The 20661-nt window shown below is 45.7% G+C and overlaps 1 protein-coding gene across 1 annotated transcript; it reads left to right on the top strand.

The window, feature by feature from the left end:
- The first annotated feature begins 884 nt into the window (after positions 1 to 884).
- Positions 885 to 20405, top strand: LOC149307703 (epithelial sodium channel subunit alpha-like). Its single transcript, XM_089536799.1, has 12 exons — positions 885 to 1216; positions 2737 to 2962; positions 3172 to 3365; positions 11102 to 11205; positions 12290 to 12453; positions 13098 to 13196; positions 13639 to 13756; positions 15597 to 15675; positions 17337 to 17394; positions 18053 to 18108; positions 18692 to 18767; positions 20010 to 20405. Exons 1-12 carry the CDS (start codon positions 885 to 887, stop codon positions 20403 to 20405), a joined length of 1902 nt encoding a protein of 633 aa, XP_089392925.1.
- Positions 20406 to 20661: the final 256 nt, after the last annotated feature.

A 20661-nucleotide genomic window follows, 5' to 3' on the forward strand; every position in this document is an offset into this window, starting at 1 on the left:
ATCTTTATCCCTGTGTAAGAACAGGCTCTTCAGAGCAATTCCTAAATGAAGCTCTCTCCCATTCCCAGCTTACTTAGGCCTTCACCAAAGCCATTGGCCATATTGGCTAGAGGATGCTGGAAGTGGCAGCCTTGTTTAAAATGGGAAGTTTCCAAGCTCTAGGCTTTTGCGCACCTGTCAAAATCCAGAATTCGAAATCAAGCCTCAATCAACCTGTCAGTCAATTAAGCATGCAAATCTGTTCTCAGGTATCATCAACTCTTGCCAGCTCTCAGCGCTGACTGTCTCTCTGCTGTTCAGAATCGCTGAGCGTGATTCAGGCTTGTTGTTGAAATCTGGGAAATGGGAGATGTGCCAGGAAGTGATATTTTGTGAATCAGGCGAGCATCAATCATTCCTGTTCGCATCGCCCCGACCAACGTCCTCAGTTACCACTAAGGATATTGCAAATTGAGGCATTTAAATTTCAAAAACATCAATAAAATGGAATGCCATGCAGTCATCCAGGGAAATGGGGATGGCATGGGGCAGTAGCTTAAGTCTTGGACTATGACTCAGGAAACCAGGGTTCAGATGCTTGCTCTTCCATGGAAACCCACTGGTTGAACCTGGGCAAGTCATCCTCCATCTGCGTCAGAGGGGAAATTTCCTTCAGAAGAAAAGTATTGTCATAAGGTAGGGTTGCCGTACATTAGATTCAACCTGAACAGAAAGGTTGGAAGAGGTCTGATAAGGATCATAGTATCATAGAATCATAGAGTTGGAAGAGACCAAGTATGTTTGGATGGATGGCTGAAATGATAGACATGATTAGTAGGTAAAGAATACCCTGCAAAGTCGTTCCCCCTAACTTAGATTTCCAAAACGTGTCCTAGGTTTAAAGAATGGAGAAAGACGAGGCGAAAGAGAAGGGTGCGGACCTGGAAGAGAAAGATGCTGCCCTCATTGAGTTCTACAGCTCCTTCAAGGACCTGTTTGAGTTCTTCTGCCTCAATACCACCATCCATGGCACCATCCGCCTGGTCTGCTCCAGCCGCAACAAGATGAAGACGGCCTTCTGGGCGCTCCTCTTCCTTGCCAGCTTCGCCATGTTGTACTGGCAGTTTGCACTCATCTTCAACGAATACTGGGCCTACCCTGTGGTCATGTCTCTTTCCGTTCACTCAGAGCCAAAGATGTTCCCCGCTGTCACCATATGCAACTTGAATCCCTACAGGTAGGACAATATCTTTCTGTCGGGGGGGGGGGGGGTGTATGGCGAATAGTATCAAATAATATATCATCTCTTACACTGGTGATTCCAACCGAATAAGGAAGCACAGAGTGCAGCCATAGAATCATAGAGTTGGAAGAGACCCCAAGGGCCATCCAGTCCAACCCCATTCTGCCATGCAGGAACTCTCAATCAAAGCATCCCCAAAAGAAGGCCATCCAGCCTCTGTTTAAAGACCTCCAAGGAAGGGGACTAGACTATCCTCCATTGAGGGTGTTCCACTGTTAAAAAGCTTTTATTGCCAGGAAGATCCTCGTAATGTTGAGTTGGAATCTCTTTTCCTGGAGCTTGCATCCATTGCTTCGGGTCCTGTTCTCTGGAGCATGATATCATGGCCTTTTCTGCCGTAGCCAACCATACTTGGTTGACTTGATGCTCATCCTGAAGGTCATCAGATCCACTTCATAGTGATCTCCATGCTTTCTAGACAGGGCATATGGAAACTCCCACTACATAGAAGCGAGAGTCTTGTAGAGCTCCAGCACTGCATAGTAGTTTTGCATGTAGAACTATACTATGGCTGTCCCAGCTGACCATAAACTGGATTTTGAGTCTATTATTCTGAAGATCAGATGGTGCAATCATTTTGCATCTGGCCGCAGGAAATGAAGGGTTTCTCTACTCTCCCCTATATACAAAATAGCCATGGGGATGGGCAGCTCCTCTACAGTAAGTCCACTGGAGGGGCTTTGGTCATCATGGAGCGAAGAAGCGAATGCCAACCTCTGCATTAACCAAAAGAAAGATTATGGGTGGAATTCAGTATTGCAGTCATGGATTCATAAGCTAGAGTTACAAGTCTGTGACTGATTCATATTCAGGAAGACTATGCACAATCCGCCCTTCATACCCATAGTGTTCCATTTCAGACCCCTCCCATGGCGGCACAACATGTGGCTATATCAGTGATGGTGAACCTTTTAGAGGTCGAGTACCCAAACTGTAACCCAAAACCCACTTATTTATTACAAAGTGCCGCTATCTAATAACAAACCCTGGCAAACTCTGTGCTGGGGTGACGGCACACATGCCCACAGAGAGGGCTCTGAGTGCTATCTCTGGCACGGGTGCCATAGGTTGCCATCACTGGGCTATATGTGTATGCTGCCATTGAAGAGAATGGAGTGGGGCCATCTGCAGATGCTCCAATCTGCAGTAGGGAAGACTGTGTTCACAATCATAAAAGTACCCTAACAGCCACCAGGCACTGTGAGCAACAGAGGTTTGTTCTCCTGTTGATCTGGGTGCCATAGACAGATGTTTCCATCCTTCTCCCGCCAGTGATCTCCTTTGCAGACGAATTGCAAGAGGGATCCTACTTTTGATTTTTCAGGTTCGCCTAGTAATTCCAGATATCTGATTCCCAAAACAGTTGCCAATGCTCTGCAGTCTATTTGGTTAGGTTGACCCCATTGGTGTCTTTGTGTGCTTAGGCTTGCCCTGGTGTTCTTCCGTCTCCACAGGGTCAACATTGTCCAAAAAGACATGGCTGAGTTGGACGATTTGGCAAGGGAGACACTCTATAATTTGTATGGCTTCTACTTTCCGGAAAGACTCCTAGATGACAATGCAAGTGTCCCCACGGAGGTCTGGTTGGACGAAAACCCCAGCACCGTCAACAGCTCCAATTTTCAATTGGATCGTAACATTGCTCTGGTGAAGATGAATGGGAAAGTGGGCTTCCGGATGGTAAGTTGAAGAGGTTTCGGCCATTTTTAGTGGCCTTTTTTATTGCCAATTTCCATCAAGCAGAGACACATATTTTCATAGCTCAGTTATGGATGTTTCTTAAAGGTGGGAAAGTTACTTGTTGGACTACAACCCCCATCATCCCCCATAGCCAGCAGATTTGAGTCTCTTTTCTCCCTTTCCTTATGTGAGTTTTTGTCTTCCTTTAGTGCAACGCAACAGGCGGAGAGTGCTACACCAAAGTCTATTCCTCTGGGGTGGATGCTGTCCAGGAGTGGTACCGTTTCCACTACATGAACATTATGTCCCAGGTCCCACCCATTCTTGATATCTCTCACCGTGAGGACAGCATCGAAGAATTGGTCTATGCTTGCCAGTATGACGGCGAACCTTGCCGAGCCAGGTAAATAACCCATCCGTTCAAGATGGTGTCCAGGACGTTGTCCAGAAATGGTAATTCGTTCTGTGCCAAGGGCCTTTTCACACTGTGTATTTACCCTGCTATGATTCTTCTTCCACTGCCATGGCTGCATCCCATGGCATCCTAGGACTTGCCATTTAGGGAGCGGTATTTAGAGCGCCAGTGCGTCACCAAACTACGAATCTCAGGTTTCCACAGGAAGCAGCTGTGGCAATTGGAATATAATGCTACAATGGTGTGGCGTGAGAGAACCCCAGAATTCGGTTTACTTATATCCAGTTTAAACCTTAATTTGGGTGGCATCCTGATATTATCAGATGTTTTTTGCCATCTACAGTGCACCCGCGTCATACGTGGGCACGCTTTATGTGGCTTTCAGCATAGGACGAAGGGACGGCGCATCCCATAGAGACTAATGGGGTGTGCGTGCGCCGCCATGCCACCACGCCACCATGTGCACGAGCCCCATTCATTTAAATACATGGAATTTTCTTTATGCGGGGGAGTCCGGAGTCCAAATACAGTCCAGATCCATCCTCGCTTGTAGGAGCGCTCTGCCAGCCATTTTCCCAAGCTGGAAAACTCCTGGATCCAAAAAGAGCTGGAAGGCACGGCTTTGGAAACGAGGATGCAACCTTGTGTTTTAAGATGCTGATAGTACTGTTAATAGTTTAATCCCTTTTTAATGATTTATATATATATATATATATATATATTAACAATATTGCGCTCATTTGAGTAAGCACAATTATTATAGAAGAGCCTGCCCATCCCTGTATCTCATATTGGAAACAACAAGCTCAAGGCCAAGAATATGCCCAAACTATACCAATTTGTATATGAAATTAGGAATTGACATTATTACCTCCTTAGCTCTTGTCCCATCTTGTTGTTGTTGTTGTTGTGTCCCTTCAAGTAATTCCCAATTTAAGGTATTTGGGCGGCAAACAAGGCGGGCAAAAACCATCTGATAGAATCAGGATAAGCTCCTTACGTTCCTTGCAGCAAATGGTGCTCAAAGGGCAAAAATAATGTGTACTCAATTGGGGGAGAAGACGGCAGAAGGCAGACCCTTGCTCTTCCCAGTCAGCTTGGACAGAAGCAAACTGCTGCGTCTTGTGTGTTCTCTCTCATTAATAACCTTTGCCATCTTATTTTATTATTAATTGATGCATTGAAATATTTATACCTTGCCTTATATCAAAAAGTTACACCTGAGGAATTAAACCAAATCCATGAAAGCTTATGTTCACAGAGCGAGCCTGAAAGATGCTACAAGTCTCCTTTGCATGGTAATGTTAAAAGGAGTTCAACAGTGTACAACAATGAACAATCTTGACCCGACTCTGATGTTGTTGATGTTCCAGACTGTGAAGTTGAAGGCTTTCATGGCCAGCATCCATAGTTATTTTGTGGGTTTTTCAGGCTCTGTGCCCATGTTCTAGAAGAGTTTCTTCCTGACGTTTCGCCAGCATCTGTGGCTGGCATTTTCAGAGAATGCCAGCCACAGATGCCAAAGCCACAGATGCTGGCGAAACGTCAGGAAGAAACTCTTCTAGAACATGTCTACATAGCTCAAAAAACCCACTGTTCTGGGCATGGGATAGGATCGGCATGGAACGGGCGAGAATGGGTATTACAACACAGGAGAATGCCACTGATGCCACCAGGAGTCCCCAAGCTGTTCCCTGTCCATGCTATGGCAGATGGTTTTGAAGAATGGTTCAAAACCGTTCTTCAAAATCGGCTGCCATAGAACGGATGGGGAATGGCTTGGGGACTCTCGGTGGCATCGACGGCATTCTCCTGTGTGGTAACACTGGTTCTTGCCCGTTTTGTGCCCCGAACGGTCTGGAAATGGCATGCAATAAACTTAACTGTGACAGTGTTTATGGATCCGAGGCTGTTGCAATGGTCTGAGGACTAGGTACAACTAAACTGCAATGAAATCCGTCATTCTGAAGACGTTGCGCATGATAACCAGTAGAAGGTGGCTCTCATTTTCTTGTCGTGTGGTCATCATTATGTGCGGAAATAAAAACAAAATAGAATAGGGCAGATTTCCTAACATAGCTGTTTGCCATTTTTACTGGGTTACTCTCGAAAGGCCAGTCGTAATGTTCCTCTGTGCCATTCCCAGTGTTTCTGGCTCATCCTGACCTGAGAACACATCCCCGCCTTTTTTACATCTCCAGACTTTCAGTAACAAAAGGCAGTTTCTTAAGCCGGGCGTTGGCCTTTTTTCTCCTTTTGGGATAATTTGAGGACACAGAGGAGAAAATTCCCCGGGATTGTTCCCGACCTCACCTTGTCCTCGGAGGTAAAGAGCAGGTTGATGTCATTCCCAGTGCCACCCAGTCCTTGCCGGCTTGCCTTTGCATTCAGCGGCTGCAACCTGTCGAGAACAATCTGATAAAACCAGTGCAAACCTGCCCACACCTGGTTAAATAACTTCTCCGGAGTGACATTTGCCCAGAAGCTTTGTCCCAGAGATATCTGCAAGTGCTTTGCAGAAAGAGCGGGCAAGAATACGAGAGCCAAGGGGATGGGTTAAAGGTGGAAAGGTTTCTTGATGCTGGCATCGTCTCCGCCAAATGGCCAACTATGCCATCAGACAACCTGATCTCTTTATGGCTTCTCTTTACGATGGGAGCATGCTGCATGACACATGCAATATGCAATATGCAACAGCAGTGCACCCTTTCATGCTACACACTATGATTCCACTTTATAATAACCATAGTAATATCTGCTCTCTTGGAATCCTTAGCTTTGCATTAGGTCCTAAATTGTCAGTCCCAGGATTCCATAGGATGCCAGACCCATATCAATGTCACAGATGAAAATCAGGAAGCATGTGGCAAAACAACAGCAAAGTGTTAGCATTCATAGCCATGTTAGTCTGTAGAAGCAGTACATAGAGAGACCTTGTAGCACCTTTGAGACTCACTGAAAGAAAGAAGTTGGCAGCATGAGCCTTCGTAGACTTCAGTCCACTTCCTCAGATGCTTTTGGTGCGCTGGAAGCCAGGGACAGACCTATATATGCCATTGGTATGTGAGAATGTCAGTTCAAATGTGTATGGAAATGGCGTAGCAAGTCCAGTTTCAATGATGGTTTTCAGTCAACAAAGACATAGCGAACTGGCCAGTGTGTATGGAAATGGAGAGGCAAGACCAGTTTGGCAATGGATACTAGCCTGTAGGTGAAGAGAATAGATAAGTATAGGATACTTATATCTGTGGATGGGGTCAGATAGTGTTGAAATGTGTGTAGTGAGTCAGGAAGGCATTATCCCCGGTCAATCCATCGTTGACGGACTGCAGTTTATGGATAGATTCATATCTGCTGTTTATCTTTCCAATCCACCCTTGTAGTTCTTTTGTTTAAGGACCGCTGTTCTGAGGTCTGAGATGGAATTCAAAGATATAGCCATGTTAATCTGTAGAATCAGTATGCAGAGAGATCTTGTAGCACCTTTGAGACTCACTGAAAGAAAGAAGTTGGCAGCATGAGCTTTTCTAGACTTCAGTCCACTTCCTCAGATGCCTAGCTTTTCACCTACAGGCTAGTTTCCATTGCCAAACTGGTCTTGCCTCTCCATTTCCAAAGACATTGGCCAGTTGACCATCGTTGAAACTGGACTTGCTACTTCATTTCCATACACAAAGGATTTCGAATTTGAATTGACATTCCCACACGCCCTGGTGGCGCAGTGGTTCAATGCCTGTACTGCAGCCATTCACTCGAAACCACAAGGTTGCGAGTTCAAGACCAGCAAAAGGGCCCAAGCTCGACTCAGGCTTGCATCCTTCCGAGGAGGGAGCTAAAATGAGGACCCAGACTGTTGGGGGCAAATTAGCTTACTTGCTAATTAGCTTACTTACTGTTCACCGCTATGATCTTTGGAATAGCGGTATATAAATAAAACAAATTATTATTATTATTATTATACCAATGGCATTTTGTGAGGGATCCATTCCGGACCCTCCACGAAAATGGAAAATCACCGATATTGGAGTCCCTGTTGACTCTGATGGCTGCGCACTCTTGCGCACTCCCCATTGCATCACCCTCCATTTGCCTCTTGCATGTTTCCATGGGATGCGGACTCCAAGTCCACGAAAACAGAGGGGTGACTATATATGTCTGCCCCTGTTTTCCACTCCACTATATCCATCCGAGTGGAGAAGAGAAGGTTAAGAGGTGATATGGATGTCATACTGAGGAGGGAGCAAGCTTGTTTTCTGCTGCTCCAGAGAATAGGACACAGAGCAATGGATGCAAGCTCCAGGAAAAGCGATTCCAGCTCAACATTAGGAGGAACCTCCTGATAGTAAAAGATGTTCGACAGTGGAGCACACTCCTTCCTCAGAGTATAGTGGAATCTCCTTCCTTAGAGGTCTTTAAGCAGAGGCTGGATGGCCATCTGTCAGGGATGCTTTGACTGAGAGTTCCTGCATGGCTCCAGTCCTTAGTACTAGAGCATGGCTTTGGTGCGGCTTCCGACCTCTTAGGATGCATGCAGCATTTAAACAGCATGCCTCCAAAGTGACCCGAAGCAGCTTTATTTTGGCCTGTCTGTTCAGGCCCTATATACATACTGTAATAACCAATGTGATAAGACTCCACTTGGCTAGTCACCTATGGCTTTCCACAGTTGAATGTGGATTTGAACCCTGGTCTCCCACAGTCCTAGTCCCAACCTTCACATCATCACACTGGCTCAAAAGAATGGTAGACACCAGAAGACCTTTCACTTGGTTACCAGCTTTGTGATAATTCTTCGGCGCACTGCCACAAGTGACTTTCACTCCCAGTTCATGCTCTCTGCGTGTGTGTCTCTCTCTTGCGCTACTCCCTGACATCCTTCCAACCGGCCTTATCTTGTCTGTATGGTACACGGTGTGACTTTACCAGCTGTTCTTTCGGCCTGGCCAAAATGGGCAAGGCCAAACTCTACCCGGGTCCCTTTTAAAACGAGGCGCATAGGAGCTCGCCACAAAGGCCCGTGAAAATATTTGCCCGATTAAAAAAAAAACACAACAATACCAAGTCAACATTTGCTTAAGCCTTATCAGAAAAAGCCTTATCTTCAGCCATCTGCAAACTCCTGGAAGTTCTAAGCAATCTCCATAGGTGGAGTTTCATGCCTTGCGCATTGATCTGTTCTTGTTCTGAGTCTAGATGGCACCTTCACTTGTAAAAGCAATTGCAGATGCAAACATTATGTAACTGAAAGTGCAGGGATGTTTTTTAAAGCACCTTTGTCCCTGATTTACCTTGAGTCGAATTGATTTGTTCTATTTTTGTTCCACTTCTTGGTTCAAAAAAGAGAAGATAAGAAACAATCTTCAAATTCTGCAAATGGTCATTTAAATTCAAGCAGAGTGATGCTGGTCAAGTCATGCACTCTCTGCAAACCGCTGTTGAATAAAGCAGTGACAAACCTCATCGGAGGACCTAAATGCACCAAATTCATTCTGATCTTGGAAACTAAGCAGGGTCAGCCCTGATTAGTACTTGGATGGGAGGCCACCAATGAATACCAGGCTACACTTTGGAGGAAGAATTCAAAGACATAGCTGTGTTAGTCTGTAGAGTCAGTATGTAGAGAAATCTTGTCGCACTTTTGAGACTCATTGAAAGAAAGATGTTGGCAGCGTGAGCTTTCATAGACTTCAGTCTACATCCTCAGATGCATTGGAACTGTTGAACCACCTCTGAGTATTCCTTGCTTAAGAAATCCCTATGAAATGCATGGGGTTGCCATAAGTTGACAGGCAACCTGAAAGCGCATAGACGCATACACACACGTAAATACTTCTTTGGAATCAATCTTGCCAAGAAAACCCTTAGATAGGGTTGCTATAAGTCAGAGTTGACTTGAAGGCACATAACCAGAGTGCCTTGAATGAACATACTGAATCCATCTGTGAATAAGCAGTGGTCAAATGATGCTCTGAGTGCCACAGTGCGCTCTGATCACTGCCCACTTACAAATGGCTTCAGCAGATACTACCACGGCTTGTTTAAAGATTGCATCAGGAGGTGATGGAGTAGTTTCAGTGTTGGACTACGACTCTGGAGACCAGGGTTCAATTCCCAGCTTGGCTACAAAACCCATTGGATGACCCTGGGCAAGTCACACTCTCTCAGCCTCAGAGAAAGACAATGGCAAACCCCCACGATAGGGTCGCCATAAGTCGGAAAGGACTTGAAGGCATGCAACAACAAAACATAATTGATTATCTTTATTACATTTCCTTATTGATAATGGAGTGCATTGTAGTCATTCGGAAATAAATGAACATTAGCAACCTACATCTAGTTTAATGCTTTCTAATTAACCTCAATTAACATGGGGACTTTTGCATTTCATGGCACTTCCTTGGTTCCCTGGTAAGGCTCACATAGTGGCAGCAGCGCAAGCAACAGCCGGAAATCCCCTGGAATCCATTGGGACTCTATGGTTCCTGGTGGACTGAGAATCCCAATGATCATAGAGATGAGGACTTGGCTGGCCAGGATGTGATGAGCGCATGGGAAACCATGTTTTCCTGCTTCTTTGTCCAACAGCTTGGTGTCATAAGGAAGCAAAAGGATCCAAAGCTGGGTGGCACAGAATTAATTGCGGCTTCCACCGGATCAATTATCGCTTCCCAGAGTTGCTAAATAGGATCAGCTGAAAACAGCAGCCAGACGTCAAATGGATTTGAGAGGAAGGGTTGCAGTGACCTTTGGGTTGTGGATTTGCTCATCCATGGAATGTAGGATGTGGCCCTTAAAAAGGCATTTCGCCAGCATCTGTGGCTGGCATCTTCAGCGAAGGCTTTATTGCAAGAACTCTATTAAAGATAGCATGTAGAGAGATCTTGAAGCACCTTTGAGACTAACTGAAAGAAAGAAGTTGGCAGCATGAGCTTTCAGAGACCTCAGTCTAGTTCCGCAGATGCTTCATTCCAAGCATTGGAGGAAGTAGGCCAAGCCTACGAAAGCTTAGGCTGCAACCATGCACCAGGACTGATACACAATGGGACCTCATGCACATCAGGACCAGTGTGCAATGGGACCCAAAGCACAATGGGATCAATACATATAGCAGGACCAATGCACAATGGGACCAATGGAAACTGGTGTGCATTGGGATTTGATGCACATTGGGAGTGCCGATGGGCATCAGTAGACCCTGATGTGCATCGAGACGCTCTTGTCAGTATCTCATTATGCCACTTTTCACATGATATAGATTGTGTCATATTTAACATACCTACTAAATATAAAGTGTGATATCACATAACATCTTCCGGAGATAGTCAACTATTTTTGTTACACCCATATATCTAGTATACTGTTAAATCCATTTAGGTGCACAAGTCTGGATTTTACCCTTGACGTTTAGCTAGCTAGCTATATATATATATTCACATAATATGCTGGAATATAATGTTTCCAATGGATGCAATGCAATGTAATTTTTGTAAAGATTTTATTATTTTGTGCCATAATAAATTATTTGTATTTTGTATTTAACCCTATCTCTGAGACATTTATAACTCTTTAAGTGCTGAGCATTGTTGCATTTCCGAACATTAGGATGACAACAAGGATGATGGTGGTGGTGATGATGATGATGATGATGATGATGATGATGATGATGGCTTCTAAATTCCTCTGTCTATTCTTCATTTCTCATTCTCTTCCTTTTTTTACTCCAGCGATACTGAACACTTCCACCATCCAGTCTATGGAAGCTGCTACACTTTTAACAGTAATGGGACGGATGAGTTCTGGAAAGCATACAAGCCTGGGATTGTTTACGGTAAGAATGTACAAATATACAGTAAGATGATCAATACTTTCTATAAGGGAATGCAAAATTTGTCAGTTTCCCTTGGATAGGTGGGCCTAGGAATGGAGCCTCGGAAGCTAAGAGAGCTTGCAAAACATCTTCCATGGCTTCCCAAACATTCACACACACCAACAAGGATGGCCAGATTCTGGAAGCTGGAACCCAAAGAAGAAATCTTGGCATGTTAGCCTGGAGAAGAGAAGGTTAAGAGGTGATAGTATAGCCCTGTTTAAATATTTGAAGGGATGTCATATTGAGGAGGGAGCAAGCTTGTTTTCTGCTGCTCCAGAGAATAGGACACAATGGAGCAATGGATGCAAGCTCCAGGAAAAGAGATTCCAGCTCAACATTAGGAGGAATGACAGTAAGGGCTGTTCAACAGTGGAACAAACTCCCTCGGAGTGTATTGGAGTCTCCTTCCCTGGAGGTCCTTAAACAGAGGCTGGATGGCCATCTGTCAATGGGGATGCTTTGATTGAGAGTTCCTGCATGGCAGAATGGGGTTGGATTGGATGGCCCTTGTGCTCTCTTCCAGCTCTATGATTCTATCATTCTATCATTCTAAGGCATACTGTGCATTTCCATACCACAGGTGTGTCACAGTTGTGGTGGCACCACCGATGTGGCTCTGAGGATGCCCAGAAATGTTCAAGATGTTTTAATGAGAGGGCACTAGCCTTGAGATCTCTAGGCTGACTGTGCATTTGAATCATCTGCACCGAACATACACACACCTTTAAACTTCACTCGAGACATGTGCACATCAGTCAGACTTTGTGTAATGCGTACTCACATTGGTGCTATGGATGTCATCCTGAGTAACGCACACCTTACACACTTCGCCTATGCAGTCAGGTGTTGCTTTCACAATAACCTCAGAAGCAAAAGCCATTTTAGTGGAACATTTTATATATCCTAGGAGCACCTTTATCTTGGGATACTCACCACTTAAGACAGTGTCCGCCAAGAATGATATTGCTTCCCCTTTGTAATAAAACATGGTGTGAAAATGTGTTCCTTTCCCTGCTTTCCAACCTCTGCTTTTCAATCCTAGGTCTGTCCCTTCTCCTCAAAGTAGAGCAGGAGGACCACATCCCGTTGCTGTCGACTGTAGCAGGCGTGAAAGTGATGATCCACAACCACAACCAGACGCCGTTCCTGGAACATGAAGGATTTGATGTCCGACCTGGGATCGAAAGCTCCATTGGAATCGAACAGGTAGGCACATGGGAGTAATACTGGCAATGCTCAAAACAATACTGGCAAGGAGGGGTGCAGCACAGATTGGGTTTCAGATCATTTTGGATCCATTGATAGTCAATGTGGTGTAGTGGTTTGAGCACTATGGAGACCAGGGTTCGAATCCTCACTCGGCCCTGAAAACCTTGGGCATATAACCTTGGGCAAAGTGCATTCTTTCAGCCTCTGAGGAAGACAAAGGCAAAAGCCCCTCTTAGCAAACTTGTGCCAAGATAACCCCATGCCAAGGCAGATACCAAACCCTAGGCCAGTGATGGTGAACCTATGGCACGCGTGCCAGAGGTGGCACTCAGAGCCCTCTCTGTGGGCACATGTGCTGTCACCCCAGCACAGAGTTTGCCAGAGTTTGCTACTAGAAACCCAGAGAGACATGGCACTTTGTAATAAATAAGTGGGTTTTGGATTGCAATTTGGGCACTCGGCCTCCAAAAGGTTCACCATCAGAGGACTAAATGTATATCTAGTATCTGGTCTTGAGGGGACTGATCCCGCTTTGCAAGATGAGCAAAGCCGACCCACATTTTTAGTTGTTTATATACCTTTACTCTGGCCTGGTTTGAAATTTGAGATAAGATGCTCTTTTTCTCTCCCCAACTACAAAGAACGAGGTGAATCGCTTGGGCGGAAATTACGGCGATTGTACTGAGAACGCAGAGGACGTGAACGTCAAACTCATCTACAACAGCAGTTACACAATGCAGGTACGACTGAAGTATTGCCTTTTAAACTGTATGTAGCTGGATAAAAGACAGCATTTGATTGTTTGCAAATGTGTAACTGGAAAATGCAGCCATTTCTATCAGTATCTAAATGCTCGCACTGCAGCCACTCACTCATTCACAAACCACAGGGTTGTGAGTTCAATACCAGCGGAGGCTCTGGGTCAGTTCAGCCTGGCATCCCTCTCTAGGTCGCTAAAATGAGTACCCACCTTGTTGGGGGAAATTAGATTATACTTTGTAAACCGCTTAGTAAGGTAAGCGGTCTAGAAATGTACTTGCCATTGCTCTGGAGTATACAATTACAACTCCGTGTAAGGTTGTCTTCACTCCCTCATAGCACTAGTAGGTCTGAAGTGCTAGGTTGGACCCACCTGGTCAGGGAAGCTCACCTGATATCCTTGTCTATGTTTCCTCCCCACAGGCCTGTTTGCATTCCTGCTTCCAACACCAGATGATTGAACAGTGTGGCTGCGGATACTACTACTACCCACTGCCTTCTGGGGCAGAGTACTGCAATTATAATAAGCTTCCTACTTGGGGTAAGAGCGTTGCATCTGGGTAGCAGTGTCCAGGTTCATGAGTAGAGCAGACCACAAGTTGAACATGAGTCAAAAGTGTGATGAGGCAGCTAAAAAGGCCAACACAATTTCAGAAAGGAGAATGCCACCGCGGCCGCCAGTGCCAAAAGTTCTCATTGCATTCCCCAGGGATGCATCTGGAATGCGATGAGAACGTCCGGCGATGGCGGCAGCGTTCTCCTGTGCAGTAAACTGCGTTCTATGCTGCCTTGCGTTCCCATCGCGCCCCCTTTTGTAATGCGCCAGGCCCATTTCAGGGGCCGTGCAATTAGGGTTGCCATTTCACGGTGGTGGGCGGGACTTTCCCGCCCCCTGGGGGCGTGCCCGGTCCCGTCCCGCCCCCGACCCCGCCCCCGGGTGGCTGCCCAACTCTGAGCTCCCAGGGCTGCTGCCTGCCTTCTATAGAGTGCTGCCTGTGAAGCATGCCTGGAGCAGCAGCAGGAGGACTGAAACCAACAGGGGCGGGGTCTGCTGCACTGCCCTGCCTCTATTGGCCAGCCCTCTGCTTCCTTATTTGGGCAACATCCAAGCAGGGAGGAATTTACACTCAGGCAAGCTGCTTCCCCCTTTCTCTTTCCCCTCCTTCTCTTCTTCTTGTTACTCTGGTTTTTTTCTTCTCCTCCTCTTCCCCTCCTCTTCCTCCTCTCCTTTTTCTTCCTTTCTTCCCCCTCCTCATCTTCTTTTTCTCTTTCTTCCTCTCTCTAAGCCCCCCTCCTCTTCTTCTCAGGGGTCCAGGGCTTCTCAAGGCTTTGCCCCCATTAGAAAAGAAAAAAGGCTTTGGATCTGTCCCATAAATCCCTCCTAAGTTGAGACATACCTGGGAAAAAGAGGGGGCGAGGGGTTTGGGGGGTTGGAGGGGGCAAGGAAAAGGAGGAAGGGGGGAATTGCTAAGAAGGCTTGGGAGTGGGAAATGTAGTTTGCAATGGCACAAGGGACTGCCTGTGGTCTTTAAATGCTATGCCTGCTTGGGAGTGGGAAATGTTCTTGTAGAATTGGGGGGGGGGCAGTATTTGGCCAGAAAGAGAAGTACATTTCAGCCTTCTGTCTAGGAATAATGCCAAAATGTCCTCCATTTTGAGCATGCCTAAGAAACATGCATTTATATTCACATTTTAAAAAAAAATATCAATTTTTCCATGTGTCCTCCATTTTTAAAAAACGTGTCCTACATTTGAAAATGTGGCCCTACATTTGTCCTACATTTGTCCCAGTTTGGAGGTCCTGCCTTATGGCAACCCTATGTGCAATAAACTTGAGCATGTGTCTACTTAGAAACAGGAGTTGACAATCCCAGCATGTCCAGCAGGAAACAAAGGAGTTTATCACATTCACTTTTGCCCCTGATCTGGGCACGGGCGGGGGACGCGCATGACACATTTTATTGCACGCTTTACTATCCTCAAGGCATCCCCATGCCATCGCCTGGTCCTAACCCATCCCTGAGCCGGGTTCAGGCGAGTGAACTTTGAAGGACGGAAGCTTTCAGGCTGACCAAAATCATGTGGCTGAGCCCAGATCTGGGATGGGTTAGGGTCGGGCGATGGCATGGGGGTGCCTTGAGGACAGTATAGCGTGCAATAAAATGCGCTTTCACTCAGTCATGCACGTCTCCCCCCGTGTCTGGATCGGGGGCAAAAGTGAGTGCGATAAACCCCAAAGAGATGATCCAACTGTGTTCATTTGGCATTTGCTGCTCAAGTCCATGCAGTTGGCATTTGATTTAGGTGCTTAAAGGACTTTCAGAGGTATTTTTCCAGGGGCTGCTGCCTCCTTTTGACCCCCTTCCTCTCTTTCCCTCCAGGTCACTGCTTCTATCTGCTGTATAATCAGTTGATCAACCACAATCTCAGCTGCTTCAATGAGTGCCCCAAGCCGTGCAAGTGAGTAGCAAAAGCACTTTCATCCATTTGAATGGTAATAAGCTTAGCCAGTCTCAGAGATCTGCGTTTTCATTGACTGCCTTTCCCTTCTCTGCTCATCACATTTCTTCCAAGGGTACATATAAGCATCTATACCAGTGATGGCGAACCTATGGCATGTGTGCCAGAGGTGGCACTCAGAGCCCTCTCTGTGGGCACACATGCTATCACCCTTGGACAGAGTTTTCCAGAGTTCCTTACTAGAAAGCCAGCGGGATGTGGCGCTTTGCAATAAATAAGTGGGGTCTGGGTTGCAGTTTGGGGACTCAGTCTGTAAAAGGGTCTCCATCACTGATCTATGCATATTAGATATTAGAGCAGGGATGTGGCCTCCACTCTGGAAGCTCGCTGCCAGTCCCCCAAAGCCTCCCAAGCTTCCTTTCTCCAAATCGTTTTAAAATCTGGCACAAGGTTTGGATGGGTTTATTGGCCCAAAACCTGCATGGAAAGCCCTCCCAAATGTGCAGAAGCACCCCAACCACACAGAAAGCACCCCTGAGCTGCAAAATACCTCTAGTTCCATCAGAGTCCTCCTCAAAATGGCATTAGCAAGTTGCCATTTTGGGAAGGACTCCGATGAAGCACGGTATTTAGGAACATGGTTGGCGTGATACAGCCTGCAAGAGAGTTTGGGGGAGAAATTGGCCCCTGGTTGACATGTAGTTACCTGTTCCTGCCTTACAGCATCCAGGCTGCTGTGGAACTGGATTTGTTCTCTTCTCATCAGATGTACAAACTTGCTGGACTGAGTTCCAGTGGAACTTGTTTTATTGCTTTCTGCCCAAAGCCAGTTGTGCAAAGCACGGATTGGCTTGCTCCTGTGACCTTTCCCACATCCCCAAGTCAGTTTTGCAAACTTAAAAAGAAACTGTTCTCCTCTGCTGCTCTGCAACTTTACATTTAAAGAAATAAATAGCATTGATTGAATTACATGTTCAACGACATGAACATGTAATTGAATAAATGCAGGAGATGCTTGGAACAGACTTTGGAAAGATTCCCCTTTTTGGACCATGGTTGGGAGAACACTGGGAAAGGCAGTCCTAATGCCCAAAATTGTAGTACAGTGCACCTGCACCATATGCAGGCTTGCCATACTCAGACTCAATGTCACGCAGACAGCAAGCCCCCATGGAATGAATGGGGTGTGCGCCCATGCCACATGGTATGTGGGAGCGCACCCCATTCAGAGAAATGGGACTTGAGGTCCTGCATTGGGGTCCTGCGCATTTGGCAAGGGCAGCTTGTAATACCTTTTCAAAGTTCTGGCTTGAGGAAAATGCAATTCTAAAAGCAGAACAGCAATTCAATTGATGTATGAAAAGGGATATGATTTATTTAATATGAATCCTCCTTTTCTCCAAAAATTTAGATCCAACATAAATTAGCAACAGACCCAAAAGCAAGTACCAGGTCATATATTATTTGGAGAGGAAAGACGGGACAAGCTGCCTTGCAACAATAATACGCACACACTCCTTTTTGCACATCGACTGATGCTCATCCAGTTAGATTTTTTCAGTCCTTCATACAACCCAGATTCCCGGTTCATATGTTTAGTAGTTGTGGACATATAACGTAAACCAAATATGTTGTTAGTTGCTGTTTTGTATTCTTCCCAGGGAGGCGTGGTACAAACTTTCGGCAGGCTATGCCAAGTGGCCCTCAAGCCAGTCGGAGGTAAAGTAGAAGCTTTATTAATCCATTCATGTGGCTATAAACAAATCCATTGGTTATAACACCAAGGGTTCACAAAGGGATGGTGGGAATTAGAGAAACCTTTGTGGGGCTGGAACCAGAGCTTCGGCAGGTTCTGGGATTTTAATCCCCTTTTACTGAACCTTGGGCACATCCTGCTATCAAATGAATTTTCACTTCAACCACATGTAACTATGTATATGTAAATGCGCTACTTAGGCCGTGTGCATGATATTGTGATTTAATGATAGAATTGCATAGAATCATCAATTTTTGCTGGTGGTTTTATGTCGCAGATTCTGCACGGTGTGGGATGGGAAGAGGTCAATGAAGAGGGGGTGGCACCATGGGTTACCGCACTGGGTGGCGCCAAGCCTAGTGACGCCATTACATGGGCAAACCCTATGGCTTGTGGAACACACTCCTTCCTCGGAAAGTAGTGGAGTCTCCTTCATTGGAGGTCTTTAAACAGAGGCTGGATGGCCATCTGTCGGGGATGCTTTGATTTAGATTTCCTGCATGGCAGAATGGGGTTGGACTGGATGGCCCTTGGGATCTCTTCCAACTCTATGATTCTGTGAGCTTCTGTACCTGCCTCCTTTATTATATCTTAGTCTCACTTTCTTCCTCTGTATTTCAGGGATGGATCCACAAGGTTTTGCAAGCGCAAACCGGTTACAACACAACTGGCACCAAGTGAGTGGTACATCTGTCTACTTTTGCTCTTACCCTGCGCTCCTTGTTGCCCACGTTATCCAACATTTTGACATCTCCAGGTTCTGAACACTCCCTGCATCCAGCTGCTTAATCCTGGTCTGCAACAGGAGTAGAGAGCAAACATGATGTTGTTCTCGCGGGCCAAAATGAACCATTTTGCTATTTTTCTCCCTGTTTTGAAAAAGGTCTGTGAAAGTGAAATGGAGTGTGGAAACATTTTGCTGAATGTTTCCACAGGGAGAGAGGATCCTCCAATGCTTTTGCAAAGCTGGGGTCACCATTAGCACTGGTATAAGTTTTCTCTCTATTTCCCCTCTAAAGGTTGTGCATGTTTGCGGGTGTGTATTTTGCTCACCTTGCTGCCACCTTGGATCCATGGGCATTGAATAGAGACAAATATCACTTGCCACTCCCACCAAAAATGTTGAAGAAGAGACAGAACAGTGAACTATCCATCCTTTCCGCCCCTTCTTTTCTGGAAAGAAAATGTGACATTCTATCCGAAAAAATGTATCCTGATCTATTTGGATTCACCTCCGAACTTATTTTATCTCTGTTTCAGGAACGATATTGCTAAGGTGAACGTTTTCTTTGAGAGACTTGACTACAACTCATGGGACGAATCCCCCGAGTACAATGTGAGTTGGAGCTGTTGCTACTTAGAATCACAGAGTTGGAAGAGACCTCAAGGGCCATACTGTTATTGTATTTTACATTAGTCTGCTTTCCCCTTTCCAGCAAAGGTACCTTAGGAGTAAAAGAAGAGAGATCAGTATTGTATATCAGTTACGTAGTTAAGTACAGTTGGCCCTCCACATTTGTGGCTTTGACATTTGCGGATTTGATTAATATGTTCTCTCTAGGAATTTCTAGGTCCTCCAGCGTGCCACAGGTTAACCATAGAGTCACAATAGAAGACCTAGAATTCAAAGATATAGCCATGTTAGTGTGCAGAATCACTATGTAGAGAGACCCTTAGCACTTTTGAGACTCGCTGAAAGAAAGAAGTTGGCAGCATGAGCTTCCATAGACTTAAGCATCTGAGGAAGTAGACTGGAGTCAAGACACTCCCTTTTCAGTTGGACCTGAGAGCATGCAACTGAGTTAGCGCACTGGGTGACGCCAAGCCTAGTGGCGCCATTACATGGGCAAACCCTATGGCTTGTGGAGCGCACTCCTTCCTCGGAGTGTAGTGGAGTCTCCTTCCTTGGAGGTCTTTAAGCAGAGGGTAGATGGCTATCTGTCAGGGATGCTTTGATTTGGATTTCCGGCATAGCAGAATGGGTTTGGACTGGATGGCCCTTGCGGTCTCTTCCAACTCTATTATTCTATGGCCTGTTACAGACTGCCAAAATAAAGCTGCTTCGGGTCTCTTTGGAGGTATGCTGTTTAAATGATGCATGGGTCCTAAGAATCCGGAGGTTGCGCCAAAGCCACACTCCATTCCTAAGCACTGGAGTGCAGCTTTGGTGCAGCTTCCGGATTCTTAGGATGCACGTATCATTTAAACAGCATACATCCAAAGAGACCCAAAGCAGCTTTATTTTGGCAGTCTGTAACAGGCCTATGATTCTATGATTCTAGAAATCCTATATATGCTTCCCTGGGAGAAAGTCCTACTGAATGTATTGGGTTTTACCTCTGAGTAGACTTATTATCATCATCATTAGTCTTGCACAGAAAGCAGTTGTCAGTCTGGATCCAACCCAATCAAAGCAAAGATTACCAATAAAATAACCAAAAAAAGAACAAGAATATATTCATCCCAGTAAATAAAACTGGAAGGCAATGAATGTTCTCCACAACAGACTTACAAAAATGCCAGTAGAGTAATGTTGCGTGCATCTAACCACATGGACCTATCTTTGGTTTATGTTTAGGTAACCCTGGTAATGTCCAGCATGGGAAGCCAGTGGAGTCTGTGGTTTGGGTCTTCAGTGCTGTCCGTGGTGGAGATGTTTGAGTTCCTCGTGGACACGGTCATCTTATCTCTCATTTTCTTCTACCGGCGTCTGACAGCCAAGAAATCCCACAAAATACCTCACTCGCCTATTGTGCCAAGTGTGAGTTTGACGCTGGAGAAATATCGATATGTGGAGGAAGGCCTGGTCACTAACCAAAACATGGAAAAGACTCACGCCGATAATGGCAACATTCTTCCTCAAAATGAAAGGCTCCCTTCGTATTCAAAATATAACAACTACCAAATGCCAGGACTGTACCCAGGTGTGGAACTTCAAAAGGAGCGCTCTATAAATGTTGGCCTCAACAGCTAATAATGTCCAAAAGAGATTAGCAAAGTATCTGATGGTGTGCCAACCCTACCTTCATGACCTTGCAATGCAGGCTTCTTAAGGAAGGTTGGTGTCGGGGGGATCGTAGCTAACAAAAGACATTGTGACCAGTGGTGTCGCTAAGGTTGGTGTCACCCCAGTGCAGCTGATGGTGTCACCTCTATGGTCGCATCCATCTCCAGCCAGAAGATGGTGAACAGCCATTGTTGTGACTGGAGAGCCCATAGACATGCATGTG

Source organism: Sceloporus occidentalis, unplaced genomic scaffold (assembly GCF_023333645.1).
Source record: "Sceloporus occidentalis isolate IW3139 unplaced genomic scaffold, rSceOcc1.0.p SCAF_8, whole genome shotgun sequence".
In the NCBI taxonomy this organism is placed as follows: Eukaryota; Metazoa; Chordata; class Lepidosauria; order Squamata; family Phrynosomatidae; genus Sceloporus; species Sceloporus occidentalis.